Source organism: Sinocyclocheilus grahami, unplaced genomic scaffold, assembly GCF_001515645.1.
Source record: "Sinocyclocheilus grahami isolate Dianchi unplaced genomic scaffold, SAMN03320097.WGS_v1.1 scaffold394.1, whole genome shotgun sequence".
In the NCBI taxonomy this organism is placed as follows: domain Eukaryota; kingdom Metazoa; phylum Chordata; class Actinopteri; order Cypriniformes; family Cyprinidae; genus Sinocyclocheilus; species Sinocyclocheilus grahami.
The window spans coordinates 460097-477558 of NW_015505573.1; the positions used below are offsets into that span (position 1 = coordinate 460097).

Below are 17462 nucleotides of genomic sequence, written 5' to 3' on the forward strand. Positions count from 1 at the left end.
GTTTTTTTTTTTTTTTTTTTTTTTAAACGGTTATAAGCAAATAAATGCATAAACAATGAAACTGGTCAGATTTTGTGTGTAGTGAAAGTAAATTTGAGTGATTCTGATATTTGCAGTTATTTATTTATATATATATATATATATATATAGAGAGAGAGAGAGAGAGAGAGAGCGCGAGAGATTTGCTGTGGAACCTAAAAATAAATTGGTGCTAGATAAAACAAGTCCTTTTGGTTATTGATTATACGTTTTCTATTTGCATGCTCCAGTTTCTGCTGGATTTGTCATGTCAGTGTTTACACGAAGCAGTTCGCAAAAGATCCACCAGAGGTGATCAAATATAAGAGACCCCGACTGCAACTTTTCCCCACTTCTCCACTTCTCTCCTCCCACTCATTCCACTCCCATAGGCTGATTCACAGTCAATGTAAAGCCCTCGCTGATTGGCTGACGTCCCGGAACGGCCATCTTGTTTGTTGATCGTTCTAACTTCACGTTTTGCGTACAATGCTCTTATGTCCCAGATTACCAGTAAGATTTTAAGTACACGATATGGACCTTTGCTAACACTCAACTTGAGGACTCAGACGGGCGTCCCAGTTATTCCAAACAAACGAATTCATCTTCGGCCAATCACAGAGGACTTGACACTTATGCAAATGTGCGTTTATCATCATCCTACGTCAGCAGCCCTGGAACCGCTGAGGTCGCCCAGCCGCGATATTAACTACGCCAAAAACTTCGCTATTTTATCTCTCCGTAAATGGTCGCGCTGTCGCCGCAGGATTTGGCTTCGTTTGGGTAAGTTCGTTTGTTTGTTTCCTCTCCTAGTCTAAAGATAATGTAGATGGTTACAGAGTGCGACAGTGCTGAAACTCAGGTGGCTGTCAGTCCTGATGAAAGCGAGCGAGAGAGAGAGACTGAAGGGAATCCCAGTCTGTAAGAAACACTCGTAGCAGCTGAACTCAGGTACACTGTCACGATGTGAGCTCCACCTGAAAGGCAAGACATGGACAGCACTGTGTTTTCAGCCAACGGTGGTTCTGAACTAACAGCGACCGAGCGCACCTCAGAAAGTAGAGCAGGTCGCTGGCTCCGGAGGAACGTAACGGCAAAAGAACAGTTTGTATTTCAAGGATTATCGTGTTCCTTCGCTGTCGAGACAAAATATGAAGAGGACACGCGTTTAAAGTTGGAAAGGCTGTGAAGCGAGCGTCCCCGGTGCTGTTCTGGAAGGTACAGTGATTTCATCTACACTGGAGTCTAGTTTCGTTCTTGTAATCTGTAAAGACAGAGGTAGCATTACAGGCTGGACCACTGGAAGAGGCTATTAAGTAATATTAAGTCATAAAAAAGGGAAAGAGGCCACAGTAGATTTTTTAAAGCGACTATGAACGGTATGGGTAGGCAACAGGTCCAAAATAGAAAAAAGGAAATAAAAAAAAATAACATATCTTTTAAAATTATACAATATATTTATATATTTTATTATTCAGAATCATCCTAGGTGACACGCAACTTCCTCTGATTGAAGAATCATCTCTATGTATTTGTTATGAATGTTACCATATTCATGTCGGCCTACACCCAACAGGTTCTCTTCAGAAACACATGGCATCTATATTTCATATTGTTAGTTTCAGCTCTGTTACATACAGATCTATATGACATGTGGCTGTGTGCAAATTAGTACTGCCCTGAGTTTCAATCCAGAGACTTCACTACTACAGGCTGAGTTAGTCAAATCTGGCCACATGAACGATGCTGGGACTCCAGAGAGATTTGCTTGAATTTAGCCTCCAATATGTTCAGATGGATCTCCTTTAATGCACTGAAAGGGGCTGTTCGCACAGACCGTGCTTTACAACATTTAAGTAACGTTTATGACACAGCATGTCAACTGCAGTGCCTGTGATGTCTGTCTAGGGCTGTTAACATAGAAAAACTATACAAAAAAACAGATGGACACAAGAAAGCATCCTGTGTGAATTAGAAATGTCTGCCCATAAGTGCACTGCTTACATACAAGGGAACATTCAACACTGAATTCTATGTTTATGGATGGAGTGTTTGTTGTTGTTGTAATATAGGGCAAGGCATGATCCACAGTAAACAGAGAGTCAACCAATAAAAAAAACAAAACAATAAATAGCTCGACACCCATGTCCATCTGAAGTGCTTTTGAACTTGCATCAGGAAGCAAAATGTCGTTCAGTGATGAGTCAATGGAAGCTGCAGGACAGGATCATTTGAGCCCACATACATTTTCCTCTGCTTGAAAAAAATAATCTCGGAGCATCATGAGTCATGATGATAATTGAAGTACATAATTTTCCATTAGATCAAGAGAAAATCTTGTTCAGCCAGCGTTACATTAATTAATTTTATACATCAACTAAGAATTGTAACTGGTGCGTTGTCAGTGGTTGGTACAGAAAGATTGTGTTTATTTCACGTATTTTCGTACTCTTTTTATTATCGTGTTATGCCCTGTGCCTTTCTGCTTCTCTTGTAAGGAGTGGCTTTCGTCATTCCTCAGTGGAAGCAGGTTCATTATTTGTCCACCGTTATGTAAAATCTTTAATGTATGGTCCACCTTTGTTTAGAAGTATGCTATGAATAGATACAGGTTTGTTGAATATAATATAAGGACCACGCTCATCTTGAATTGCATCTGCAAGACCTGAATGGCTATGAACTGTAATTGGCAGTATTCATTTGTTTTGCATGCGGATCAAGCTTAGTGCTTTATGAAAGTTATCCTAAGACTAGATTTGTCTTCATGCTGGAAGATCTAAGTATCTTATTGTTGGGGATGGGTTGTTTCTTTGACTTTTTCATTAGGGATGCACAGTAAATCGGTAACATGTCAGTTATCAGGCAACATAAAAAAAAAAAGATGTATTAGCCAATTTTGGGGTATTTAATGAACCCTTTTCACAGACTGTAACGACGTGATTCACAGTTATTAACATCATAAATGATCGTAAAATGTTTTTTCTTTTAATATTTGTATTTGAAGAATTTATAGTTTGTGTTATATTACGGTGACATTAAATAAAAAAATACATCTTTCTCTCTTCTGACTGCCGTAATCAATACAGTGTAAATGTGTTTATGAAATTTGTATTTATTTATTTATTCAGTTTTACTATTGGAGCAAATGTGAACGCAAAAAATATTATTGCTACAGTCCCCCATTCACCACTATAGAAGTTTACCAAGCTATGATGACTGTTTGCTGACTGAAATGTGGAAAAGGGTCCTTTGCCGTCATTGAACATGTACTTTAACTGAATCTTCAAAAAACACTATTTAATTAACACTAATTTATTAACACTGGTAAATGTAATCTTCGGCAATTTTCATAATGAAAATCCATTTTTCATACTATATGTTATATGATGCTTAAATTCACTTGTAGCATTTAAAACAATTTTAGTTTTTAGTGTTTTGGTTTTAATTCATTTTAAAAAATAGTACAGAATTGTAATAATGTAATTCATCCTTTGTCAGCCATAGCACAAAATGAATAAATAAAAAAATGAGCAGCTTAATCAGATCAGTCAGAAATTGTAATGAACAGACATGAACAGTTCTTACAGAGATCAATCCCTCCTCATGGCGCAAGAAGTTGCATAACTAGACAAGAAAGCCGTATCTTCCTTCTGTTGTTCCACTTTTGATGTGGAAGTCGTTGAAATTACACTCGCCACCTGTTGTGTTGGGTAAAGTATGGCTGTGCTGTGGGAAAATTAATCACTAAAAAAAGAGGTTACTTGATATGGTGGTCCAGGATCAGCTTCAGTCGTCCAGAAAAAACCCTGACCATAGTCATAGGACAGCTCCGAAACTGGTCTCGGGTCTCTGGCACCTGGCACCTCTACCTGCTCTTTAGATGAGTCACAATCTAGCATATATGACTTGGCTTCTCTCACGGGGCAGTTTCACAAAGGAAATGCGTTGACGTGTGCAGTCCAAGACCAGCAGCACTGACACCCAGCTATGCCTCATCTTGTTGAAGTCATGCACTCTCACTGGCACGAGAAAAGCCAGTGGATTAGATTTGTGAAACGCATTGAATCACATCATTAGTGACTCTTTCATTTGCCAGAGATGTAAGGCATATTGCAGAAATGTAGATCGAATTGGATATTGTAGGTTACTCTGTGAAAGAGACTTGTGTAAGATATAATCTTTGAAGAGTGTGTGTTGGGGGAGGGGTCACAGTGTTTTTCAGTAGTAGGAAGTTGCACGTGTTTTTGCTTGTATAGATAGTGCATGGCTAATGGCCTTAGATGGCAGGGCTCTTATCAGCGTTTCTCTCAGCTGTGGACCGATGCAGTTTCTGGCCTCTCTTCTCAAGAGAAATGTTTCTGGCCTGATGCTTATCCTTGGAAGCCAGTCGATATAAATCAGTCCTCACAGCCAAAGAGGCTGATCAAAACTGGTAGGCAATCTGGACTTTGAAGGTTGGCAATGAGTGTTTACATAAATCTGTTTTGGGTCTGTTGTGTGCCACAATGTTTCATAAGAACCACCGGTGATCCATTGCTACAGCAGTAGGGCTGCATGATTAAAAAAAATTTAAATAAAAAAAATATATATATTTTTTCATTGATATTGTAATCACAAATACAAATCTTGATCAATAGAATTTATATTAAAATGTCTTTTTTCTTTATGCCACTGTATTTTTAATAGGGATGTAATGATTAACCACGAGCCGGTTGAAAATCGATTCAAATATGTGACGATTCAAATCGGTTGAGATGCCAAACAAATCGCGATCCAAACTCGGTCCTGGAGGGCCGGTGTCCTGCAGAGTTTAGCTCCAACTTGCCTCAACACACCTGCCTTTAAGTTTCTAGTATGCCTAGTAAGAGCTTGATTAGCTGGTTCAGGTGTGTTTAATTGGGGTTGGAGCTAAACTCTTCAGGACACCGACCCGCCAGGACCGAGTTTGGGCAGCCCTGAATTAGGGAGTTTATATGAATGTATGTGAGGGGAACTGACTGTCTTTAGAAAAGTTTAGATGGTATTTTTTCTTTTCATCTTGCCTCTGTATAATGCGTATTAAAGTTCATAAGTGCAGCGCTGCTTTGTTTACAGCGGAAAATCGGAAAACCAAGGAAACACTTTAAGCGCCACCTGCTGGCAGAGAGTGCATCTGCGTCTCGTTCAGCTCAGCTTTTAAGCAGATATTTTTTATGTATAGTTTCACAAAACTGAAGTCAAACCATTCTGTTTTTGCTTCAAATTTCGAAATTATACAACCTAATTTAGATTACAAATTAAATAAAAAATGTTCATGTTGCATGTATGTAGCATATTTGTTTGGATCATGATTGAAATGCACTGGTTGCCTCAAAATGTTAAATGGAAAGAGCACAGACAAAGCCTTATTTTGTTTATATGAAGATATTTTTTTTTATTTGTGTTACTTATTTGATTTGAGGCTTGTTTTAAAATTTCAATTTAGTTTTGTTATTTACATTTACATTAGCCTATATTCAAATTTTTGTTATTTAGCAGATGCTTTTATCCAAAGTGACTTTCAAATGAGGACAATAGAAGCAATCAAAACCAACACAAGAGCAATAATATGCAAGTGCTATATTAGTATATTATTATAGTGTTACATTTCAATTTCACAAAGAAACGTGCAGCGTTTTGTCCAAGCAATAATGAAAGGACACATTTAATTTATCATTTGTCTTAAATCTCATTTTGTAAAAAAAACAATCGTGAATCAAATCGAATCGTGAGTTGAATGAATCGTTACATCCCTAATTTTTAATGTAGTCTATACTCCGAAAATGAAATGAGAACTGTTTCTGAATACTTTGCTCTTTTATGCAGTATACCATTCAAAAGTTTGGGCTTTTTAAAAACTTTTTGAAAGAAGTCTCTTCTTCTAATACAGATACAAAGGCTGCAAAAACAGTAATATTATGAATTATTATTACAATATTGTCTATTTTAATACATTAAAAAAATTCATTTATTCCTGTGAAGGCAATTTTCAGCAGCCCTTCCTCCAGTCTTCAGAGTCAAATGAGAATTCAGAAAACAGTTTGATATGCTGATCTGGTGCTAAACAGATATTCCTTATTATTATCAATGTTGAATACAGCTTAATATTTTTGTGGAAAGCATGAGTGGAAATGATACCATGATAGCATTTTCAAGATATTTTTGATGAATGGAAAGTTCAAAAGAAAGATTTTATTTGAAGTAGAAATCAATTGGAGCATTACATGTTTTTACTGTCACCTTTGATCAATTATAATGTGTCTTTATTTAATAAAAGTATTAATTTTCTTAAAAAATTTCCTTGACCCCAAACTTTTGAACAGTGGTGTACATCAATAAATCAAGTCAGTGCCTCATTGGTCAACTTCATAAACAAAACGGTACAATTTTGAATAAATATACTGGAGGCAAGCAATGTGGCAATATTAGAAATGCCATTTTAATAACTGAAGCTGACACTCACTGCATGTTTACACAGTCTCATTGTTTGAGCCCTGCAGTTCAGCGCAAGTCAACTGACAGTCCGCACGCACTGCATATCGGGCTTTACTCTACATATGTTACAGTGTCAGGAATTCAAGATAATTCCAAATTACCACTGATCCTTTTCAGTTTGGTTCTAAATATATAATAAACTTCAAAATGCAGCAGAATGCAGCAAATGAATAATCAACACATTTCAAAATAACTTAAAGCAGCTGTAATCATACTGTAATTTTTTCAATTAATTATGCAGCCCTATACTTAAGACTGCAGAAATCTCTAAGGAGCAGTGAAATGCAGAAAACTTGTCTAGCTTATAGACATATCTAGATGACTAGGACGTGACCGTAAACCTTAATTACAATGTGCCTGCCCAAATGCTTCCTGGTTTGAGACAGGTGTACTACTTGCAAAACAGTCCATTAAAGCCAGCCCTAGATAATGGGAGGTGCCTTGCAATTTTGAACACTGGTGACAGACGCCGTTACGGCTGCATATATGATTTAAAATCCCCACACAGAGCTGTGAGTTTGCTATTGATATGAGATAAGACTCATGTTTGAGCTGCTTTTTGCTTCTTTGAATGCTAGTGCATAGAGGACTGACCCTTACTTCATGTGTTTTCTTTCTTTCTTTCTTTTTTTTAAAGATAAAATGAATGTAAAACAGCTGTTACAGTCTATTTTAAATGGCAAAACCAAATGATCTTGTAGTCTAGATGTGGAGCGGCAGCTTCAGTTGAAGTGTTATGCTTCCCTCTCTAGCACCTGAATATAGATGTGTTGGTGTGTTAGTAGAATTTTTGTTGATTTAATGGTATATAGAGGGAGAAATGATTGAAACCACAGAGTGGTATCGTAGTAATGGACCGTGTCTAGGCTTCTGCGCACTGCCATTTTGTTTATCAGTGTGTGTTATGAGTCATCAGGTCGTGACTGACCTCCTCCACAGCTGGTGTTGGTCAGGACAGCCTGTTTCTCTCTCAACCTCTCTGTCCGGTTGCGTGTGCGTGCATGTGTGCGTGAAATGGAATGAGCTGTCTGATGAGATGTCGCTCCTCTCGCTCTCCTGACCAAGGCTTGGCAGAGAATTGTGCAGTTCTCACTCACTCTCTCTCATCTATAGCTGAGGAAAGTCCGAGGGGAGTGTGAAGCACCTGGTTTTTGTCTGGTGCTGAAAGCTCTTCAGCTGCTGTGCTTGTTGTAATGTCTGTTTCTGAGCTCCACTAATGGTGCCAAATGTTCCCCTGACATTCCTTCCCCTTTCACCTCTCTCAAGGCTCGGGGTGTTCTGAAGAGTTTATTGTCAGTCTGACTTAAGGAGATGGGCATGTGAGAAGAGCATCAATGCGGTATTGTATCTTGTAATGGAGTGATGTAACGTTGGGTTTGTATTTAAAGTACGACGTCACATGCTCAGTGCTACTCCTTTTGTGTTGAGTTTTCTACTACTCCATTTCACTTTTCTGCTGAGTTTATGCTGCATTCCATTGAAAACAATTGAAAAATTACGCTAGTCTCGGGAAAAAACACTTTGGTGGACACGCGGCCTTAGTTCAGTTAGAAAGCAGACACTACAATTAAAGATTAAGATTTTGTTTCAAAGCGAAATGCAAAAGCGCCTGTTTGGGAATGTTTTGGATTTTGAAAAGGCCGTTGACTTTTCCCGTTTATCTAAGGTGATTTTGTAAGGTTTTTTCGTTTAGTTTTTTACATTTGTTTCTTATTTATTTGGTTCCACAGTGTTTGCTGATTTTTTCTGTATTTAAACTGTATGATTTATTTATTTTATTTTACATCAAGGTGTATGTCGTGCCTCCAGCTTTCTTATTCATTTTGCTAATAAATATTCTATGTTTCTTATTTATTTATTTTTTAATACATTTAAACTTTGTACATTTAAACTTTATTTTATTTTATATTAGGCCTATAGCATGGTGTATTTTAATTTGGTTTGTTAACAAAAGTTCTATGTTTGATATAATTGAGTTTGTCATTTTCCATTCAAGCAATTGATGCAGAATTGCCACTAATTTGAAAGTGAAAGTAAAATGCGCACGGGCATTTAGAAGCTATTTAAAAGTGAGGAAAAGAGGGAAAACCCCAACAAAACCCATCCCCCGGTGATACCAGTGTTACCGGTGTTGTCACACGTCGATTAACCAGTGGGAAAATTTCCTTACCATTAAGGATGCACCGAATGTTCGGCAACCAAAATTATTCGTCCGAAAATAGCAATAAGCGAATAGACCGAATAAATTGTACTGAACAATGATATTACGCGATCAAATAGCAACCAGCGCAGAGTGAGAGGTGCACACTCTTTGTTATGCAGCACACACGTCAGCAGTGTAGAATCAACAAAACCCATCCCCCGGTGATACCAGTGTTACCGGTGTTGTCACACGTCGATTAACCAGTGGGAAAATTTCCTTACCATTAAGGATGCACCGAATGTTCGGCAACCAAAATTATTCGTCCGAAAATAGCAATAAGCGAATAGACGAATAAATTGTACTGAACAATGATATTACGTGATCAAATAGCAACCAGCGCAGAGTGAGAGGTGCACACTCTTTGTTATGCAGCACACACGTCAGCAGTGTAGAAGCATTTAAACTGTCAGAGACGCAAAAATCATTTCAAGCACCGACAGCGAGAGACTGTTTAGGACTGCATCGCATGTCTTCAATGAGAAGAGGAAGGGGTGATTGTTGCTGGTTCCTGTATGATGATTGAAATCACGAAATGGCCTTAAACAATTAGTAAATAAACTGCAGAATGTTATGTTTTCTAATACGCATTGCATGTATTCTGACAGCGCTGCACGAACTTGCAGCAGATCTGCTTGTTAACCAGGGTTCAAAGTCCAAAGCGCAAGGAAAATCTGCGCTGATACAGTGGTCAGTTGCTCAGTCACATTTTTATGAATTTTTACAAGGCATGGGACAATGCGATACGTACGACATATTCGTAATGAGACTCATTTATAAATCTGTTGTCAACAAAAATAAGCATTGAGGTCTTCCTGCACATTTCCGCCAAAATAAAAGTTGAGAAAAAGTAAGAACTCTTATCAACATTCATAAATGTTAGTATTGTAATTTTACTGTTGTTCTGTAAAATAAAATAAAAATTTTGTATCCATCTCCTGACATGTGCCTGTCCACAACTTTATCCCGGAGATCTTTTGACAGTGCCTTGCCACCCATAGTTGATTGTTTGCTTCAGTTGTACTACCAAGAACTGAAATGCTCCAGGAAAGCTCTTTTCATGCTGAGCTGATCAAAATTACCACAGCTGATCACAGTTGAAAGTCAAATGCCTTTGTGTGCCATTGAGAAGGTGATTAGCTACACCTGATTGAGTTTACAATTCATTTTTAGGAGGTGGTCATCCCTTTTCCAACTAAAATACAGTAAAATATAGCTGGATAAAACAAAGACTGTCTGTCTTCATTTCAGGCTGCAAAGCAACAAAATGTGATTATTTTAAAGGGGGTGATTCTTTTCTATACCCACTGTAAAACAGTACATTATATTTTACATTATAACAGTACTGATATTTTGATCATTGTATACCTGCCAAAACAAACACTAGCATTGCCATTTTGTTTCTGCATATGTCACCTTACAATATAGCAATCTGTTGTTTGACTCTTTTGAAGACGTCAAAGATGTCAGTCTGGCTTTGCTTAGAGTTTCTGCATTTCACTTACATTTAATGACCACCTTTTTACAAAATGAAATTGAAAATGAAAAGTCTCAGGTGTCCCCAGAATGTGTCTGTGAAGTTTCAGCTCAAAATACCCCACAGATCATGTATCATATAATTTTTAAAAAGCCTATTTTGAGTGGAAGCTGAAACAAGCTGTTTTCATGTATGTATCTTTAAATGCAAATGAGCTGCTGCTCCCTGCCCACTTTTTCACAGTAGGGCTGTGCCTTTAAAGCTCAAACCTCAAATACTCTACTCATACTTGAATGCTGTTTTTAAATGCTCTAGCGTCATGATAAACATGCGGCTCACTTAGGGCGGCTCACTTATACAGCGGTGTCAGTCAGCGGCTGTGGGCGGGGCCTGAGCAATGTGACATCACAATGCTCAGAGAATCAAAACGGCATGTGTAATGAGACGGATTTGGTTTAATGGGGATTAAAAAAATAAGGAGTGGGTGGATTTTATCATTATAGGGTGGTTGTGTTCACACACTGCCAACACACATTTATGTCCAAACACCATGTAAAAGTGGATTTTGCATAAAGGCTGTGATATTCTTCAAGCGAAATCGAAGTCATGTCATACAAAATCAGGCCAAAATGAAGTTTGTTTTGTGTTCGATTTGGGAGTTCGAAGCAGCTTGCCAAAGCAAACATATTAGAAAAGTTTGTTCCGGCTGCAAAACACCTTCGTACTACCATTGGTCCGTGATGATAACGTCATAGGAGGTGTGTGCTGAGGCTCTGCCTTCTTTCACACGGAACTCTTATATGGGTTCATTTCATCTGTCGAGTCCTTGGAGGTGAGATGTCCGAGCAATGAAGAGCCGCTTTATAGTAGCAAATAAAGTTGTGCTTTTGATGAAATGAGACACTGACACGTTTTCATGTTTAGTACTGCTACTTGCTTTTAAGCAATATATTGAATAAAGTGCCATGTAAATACATGTGACGTGACTTCACGGGAGTGCTAATTTGCAGAGCTTGTGCAAGCATACCCATGATGAAGAACCCACCACTCTGTGGCCTAAAGCGATCTCCGCCCACCGCCCATTTGATTTGTTGGGAGTCACAAGTCCGACCAATCAGCGTGGAAGGCTAAAGGCACTGAATGTTTTGCACTCTCACACCGAAAGCGCATGCTAACTGGAACTAGTTTCATTAAAATAGTTGCGGTCTTCTTAACAACTTCTACAATGGAGCTATGAAGACAATTACATTTACACTTATTATATACATTGTGCTTCTTTAAGTTAATCAATTGATGTGCATTAGATGATAAATTGAACAGTCACCTCTTGTAGGTTATGATTTAGTCATCAGAAAAGAATCAATGAAGAATTATGAGAGGTTATGCTATTACACATACATTTCTAACATGTAAATTATTGAAGTCAAATACTTACATTTCCCTAAGCTGTTTAGTTGTAGTACAGTATTTATGGGCTTAATCATGAAGCATACAGTGGCCCCACTTTTAACTCTCTATTTATATTACCGTTATTGTAGATGGATGCACGGAAGAAGACAAGAGTAAGAATTACAACCAACACCAGTGAAGGCAGTTTTTGTCAGAGCCCTTGTTATTCTTAATTTTTACACCAGACATAAATATCGGTTAAAAATATCGGTTATCGGGCTACTTGGTCTGTAATAATCGGTATCGACATCGGCCCTGAAAAACACATATCGGCCGACCCCTACTATGAACAGATGCTTTTTTTAAATAAAAAATTTTGCTATTCTCTCCATTTTTGTTGTGTTTATTTTGTTATTGAGAGGAAAGCGCACAGCACATATTTACATTTCATTTAAACGTCGCTTTCATCAGAGTGGGCGGCGTTGGGATGTTCGATAACAGTATACCGCTGCTCACTTTCTTTCTTTCTTTTTTCATTACCTTGAGGTGTGTTGGAAACAGGGATGTACATAGTTGAGGTACCTAACAGCAAAGTAAAGTTTTTTTTTTTTTTTTAGAAGTTTGAAAAGTCTTGAATCTTTTTTTTATAGGCATTTTATGCAGACAGGCAGACTTGGTGAGGGCGGAAGAATACTTCATTTGCCAGAATGTGGGTAGGGCCAATTCAATTTAAATACACACTTAAAATTGAATTTAAAATATTTCTTAAATACTGAATTGTGCCAGTCCTGCTCGGAACCTGGCTTATATTAGCAAAGCTCAGAGAACAATGATGAAATTATGTTGTAACAATGAGGGATGCACTGAAATGAAAATTCTTGGCCAAAACCGAAACTGAAAATTCTGGATGCACTTGGCTGAAAGCCAAAAATTATTATTTTATTAGGATGAACAATATAAAATAATTTTGTAAGACTTTTTAATTTAACTCAATAATTTTAATGATAATGAATTTAAAAAACACAATCCAATAAAATAACCACACTTTTAATTAAAGTAAAGCAATGAAATTGGTATCAATTATTTTTATTCAGTTCTATGCAACAGAATCAGATTTAAAAAAATTTTTAATTAATTAATTTATTTTTTGTTCTAATAATGTATAGTCCTACAAAGCTATTATTATTAGAGCATGTGAGCAGAGCATATCGGGGAGCAGATCAGTGAACGAGAGGGTAGTGTAATTTTTACCAGCGTTGCCCAGTACATAGGCCTACTACACCATGTTACAGCACAGAAGCGTTATTGCAAACAGGAACAAATATACTACATAGACATTTCCTGTCTGCGCATTGTTTGAGCAGACTTTGCTTTTCCAGCGAGCATGAGCATACATGAGTGGAGCATCCACATGGGTCGTGAGCGGCTCAATGGAATGCATATTCATAGAGCATAATATTGAGCGAAGCGTCACACCATGCAGTTACAACGACTAGAGAGAGAGAGTGAAACCTGCATGCTGAACACTCCCGGGCAGTGCGGCACGCCATATATTTTCTAGGGCTGGTCCGAATACAATTTTTTGAGCTTCGAAGCTTCGGTAGTAATCAACACCGAATATTCGAAGCTTCGGAGGGAGGGGGCTGTACATATTCTTCTCTCTAATAAAGGCAGGAATCTCTGTGTGTCTGTCTGTTTGCATTTTTTTATGTCGAGAACCGTTTCGAAATAGTTCTGAATCCCAAGTGTTTTACATATGTAAAATTGTGTGATTTTTTTTATTTCTCTTTTTCTAGACTGTTGCCGTTCTTGGTGATGGACACACAGCAGTTCAACAAACTCTGATAGTCTTTAGCTCCCTTTTGCATCCAGCAGCCCTGTCTTAGGGGCTGCTGAGGGGTCAGACACTTAATGCACTGAACTCAAACAATGACTGACCCCATCATGGACTTCTTTGATGACCCTAGCATATTTGGGGGAGGGCTTGACAGCTTAGTCCAGGATGATCCAGGGTTTACCCCAGGGACTGTGTCTTTGGATGATGAACTTCACCTGGGTCCTAGTTTGGAGCCTCTTCAGGGGGATGCAGGGTCCAGATCTTCTGCCATCCAACATGGGATACCCTACAGTCAACCTATGACTCATTTTGACACTATGAAGGCACAGACCTCAATGGAACAGTCCTTTCCTGGTACAGAAGGAGGTGGCAATGATGGAAGAGCATTTTTGCCACAGCAACAATCATTTCAAGGGCATACTATGAACCATGTCCCCCAGACCAAAGGACTGTTTCTTCACAACAGCCCCATGTGGGGAAACCATGATCAAAAAGGGACTAACTACCATCAACACAATCAACACCATCAACAAATTCATCATCAACAACTTCAACATAAACAACTTCAGCAGCAGCAACAGTTTCAGCTGCATCAAGCTCAACATCAGCGGTACAGTCAGCAGCATCAACATCTTCAGCAGAGACCGCACAGCCGCAATCAACACCCAATCTCTGATGAGCTGCAGCTCCCTCACCAACAAATAGCCCATCAAGGCTTGCATCATATTGGCAAGACCTATCAGGAACATACTGGTTTTTACTATGAGAGTAGCATCCCTCAAAATCATTCTCAGCACGGCCACCATAACTCCCTCAATCATTCTCAGCACGGCCACCATAACTCCCTCAATGTGGAGGGTAGTCCCTTTCACCCTATGGTTGAGGCCTCAATGATGTCTGGGTCTTCTCAGCAACACGGTGGCTTTCAGATAGCCCAAGGGGTTCAAGGTTTTACTACAGGTCCGAGGTTAGAAGACAATGACCTGGCCTTCCCTGTCCAGTCTTCCCCTGCAACCCATTCTTTCCCAACTGACTCTGTTAGCCATGCTTCATCCTATCCTACTGCTCGTTACACTCTGACTGCTCAGCCTCTCCCTATAGTAAATGCAACTCAGTCTTACTCCTCTACCCCAGTCTCTATGACAACCTCTTCAGTGGCCATCTCATCATTAGCTTCAAACCTTTTGGATACTGGTTGTCCTTTCCTGTCTAATTCTGGAAGGGAACATCAGCAGCAACAAACGTTACACTCTGACTGCTCAGCCTCTCCCTATAGTAAATGCAACTCAGTCTTACTCCTCTACCCCAGTCTCTATAACAACCTCTTCAGTGGCCATCTCATCATTAGCTTCAAACCTTTTGGATACTGGTTGTCCTTTCCTGTCTAATTCTGGAAGGGAACATCAGCAGCAACAAGTCCACATGCCTGGCAGTCCAGCACATCGGTGCCCCTTAAATAGCTCCAAATCAGACCAGGATCCCTTCCGCTCTTCTAAGGTGTTCCCAGATGGTCTGAACATGTTCGCTGCAGACTGTCCATTCTCTACAGCAGAGCGAAGGAACCATGATGTACCTGGACCTTTGGTTACAAGCCAAAGCGTAAGCAGCAGTAATGGGTTTCAGGCACTTGAGGAGGTCTTGCTTGGACAGCAGCATTGTCACAGACTTGACCTGGGTGAAGCTCCTGACCTTTTAAGGGATGTGCTGTTGCCTCAGCTGGAGGCACTAGACCAGGAAGAGAGCTCCAATCACTCTTGGATAAACGCAGGACTAGAGAATGACCAAGAAGAAGGCATGGAGGATGTGCCAGTGGTTTACAATGCACAGGTGAGAGAAGCGGTTCTCAGATCTTTTCCTAAGGTGACTTATTTTGCTTGATGGCTTTAAAAGTTCTGTGCTGGGATGTTGGAGTGAATCAGAGATTACAGCTTTGATCTCCTAGTTTTGATTATCAGCTCTGCTAGGCTTATTATGAAGGGAAGTGAATGATTTGCAGCAGAGTTTGTGTGGTTATTGTTGGTTTATCTCCACTGGTAAATGTACAAGTTAATGACATGGATGAGAGATAAATGATCGCTAGAATGTTACCAAGCAGACAACAGACTACTTTGACAACTGGCTACATTGCAGTGTTCAACTGTACCGAAAGAGAAAGGACAAGACAGAAGGCTCCATTAAATAATAATTCACCGCTCCTCCTGTCCAGGGCCTGCAGACAGGTACTGTAGCAGCCGATTAAGAGTTGCAGTAGTGTTTAAGACTTACCGGGGCTAAGCGTACTTAAGGCTATAACAAGATGTGGGTCAGGCCAACCATAGGATAGTGGGAGGTGCACTCTGGCTGGCTAGAGTGGGTCTGGCTTGTGGTTTTTCTGTCTGCGTGTGTTGATGTGAGATTAGTGTTTGCGTGTGAGTGCAGGCAGAAGGGAGATGTTGATAATAAGGTTTCCTGAGGAAAATGGGGAACAAGAGAGAGAAAAGAGCAGGAGTGCTGTCTAGTCTGTGATTGCAAGCAGCAGGCAGTGCTTTCAGCAGTACTGCCTGACAGTGTCAACTCTTTTGCTTTCTCTGTCTGTCTCTCTCTCTTTTTGTCTCTCTCTCTTCTGATGCAGGAGCAATAGTCTTTCCCCTCAGCTCTTTGCTGCTGACACAGGGAGTTGAGGCTCAGTGATTCAGCTGCCACTCTCTCTCTCTCTCTCTCTCTCTCTCACACACACACACATATCGTGAACTCTTTCCACCAGTTCTGCCGTGTACACGGAGTGCTCTTGTTGTCAGATGTGTGCATAAATACACCTATCCAAATAAAGATTCTGATTTGCCAGTGCTCTTGTTTTTCCACAAGGAGAAATACAAAGAGTCTCTTCTTTGTCTGTCAATAGAGAGTTGGATTATAATATATTTAATATATTGATTATCAGCCAACATGAGATTATTTTTATCCGTATTGTCAATACCTTCCAACAAGACCATGACCCTAAGCACACAGCTAAAATAACGAAGGAGTGGCTTCACAACAAGTTTTGATATATTTTGTGTTTTAATTTTTATTTATTTAAAATATTATTGACTTTAGGTATGGCCATTTCCTTTTTCCCATAACATGAAAATAATTATCGGCACTTTAGAATCGGCCAGAATTTTAGAAGCCTATTGGTTCATCAATCTTTGGTTTAGAATATGTTACAAATCGATTAGACTTTGTATAGATACTGAAAGCTAAATCAGAAGAGGATTATGTTCTCCTTAAGGAAAATAGAAAAAATGTCAGCACACCAAGGCTCCAAAAATACAAAAATTGAATAGCAGACTATCACATAGTTGACATTTCGAGCATGCAGGCTCTTCATTCAAGCACCCTCTTTGAGAATTTTTCCAGTGATGTGCATGCTTTTGTTTTTGTATGGTTTATGTTCTCCTTAAGCCAATCTGTCTGTCCTCACAGATCCTTAATTAAAGCAGAGGCAGGATGTGGATCAGAGTTCATATCGTGTGACTTCCTGTAGTGAGTGTGTTGCAGTGTCTGTCTGCATTTGTGTGTGTGTGTGTGTGTGTGTGTGTGTGTGTGTGTCTGAGCGAGAGAGAGAGAGATGAGCCATTCATGTGCACTGGGCTGTGGAAAGCCAACAGATGTATAATGTGAGGCAGTCCCAGGGTAAATGAGAGAGATGCACTCGACCTTCTCTCTCTCTGAGGGTCTCGGGGGTGAGTTTGTGCTTTAATGTTCTAAATCTTTCTAAGCCTCTGGACCACGAGGGGTTGGTGTTTCAATACTGAAACCTGACTTCACCTTGGATGTCACTTTAGCTGCAGTAGAGGGGAATGGCTGTTTTTTGTGTGGTTTGCTTGGGTTACATGTTTATAGAAAGTACAAGATCATGGTTGAACATGTTCAGACAGAAAGTTCCCAAGTATGTAACTTGTTTCAATAATGCTACTTCAAAGAGACCGCTCCATCATGTAATGCATGTAAGGGCCAAATCAGTGAGGATTTTTGAAGCGGGCGGCATAAAACCCCATTCGACCCAT

General features: G+C 39.4%; 1 protein-coding gene across 7 annotated transcripts in view; it reads left to right on the forward strand.

The window, feature by feature from the left end:
* Positions 1 to 680: 680 nt before the first annotated feature.
* Positions 681 to 17462, forward strand: part of chd9 (chromodomain helicase DNA binding protein 9) — a 71559-nt gene continuing 54777 nt past the window's right edge. For 4 of the 7 annotated variants that reach the window (XM_016231538.1, XM_016231541.1, XM_016231542.1 and 1 more), the window contains exons 1-3: positions 681 to 801; positions 13394 to 14538; positions 14714 to 15261. In XM_016231538.1, coding sequence (XP_016087024.1) covers positions 13527 to 14538; positions 14714 to 15261 — 1560 coding nt within the window. In that variant the 5' untranslated portion in view covers positions 681 to 801; positions 13394 to 13526. The other 3 variants (XM_016231540.1, XM_016231545.1, XM_016231539.1) reach the window with 2 other exon arrangements.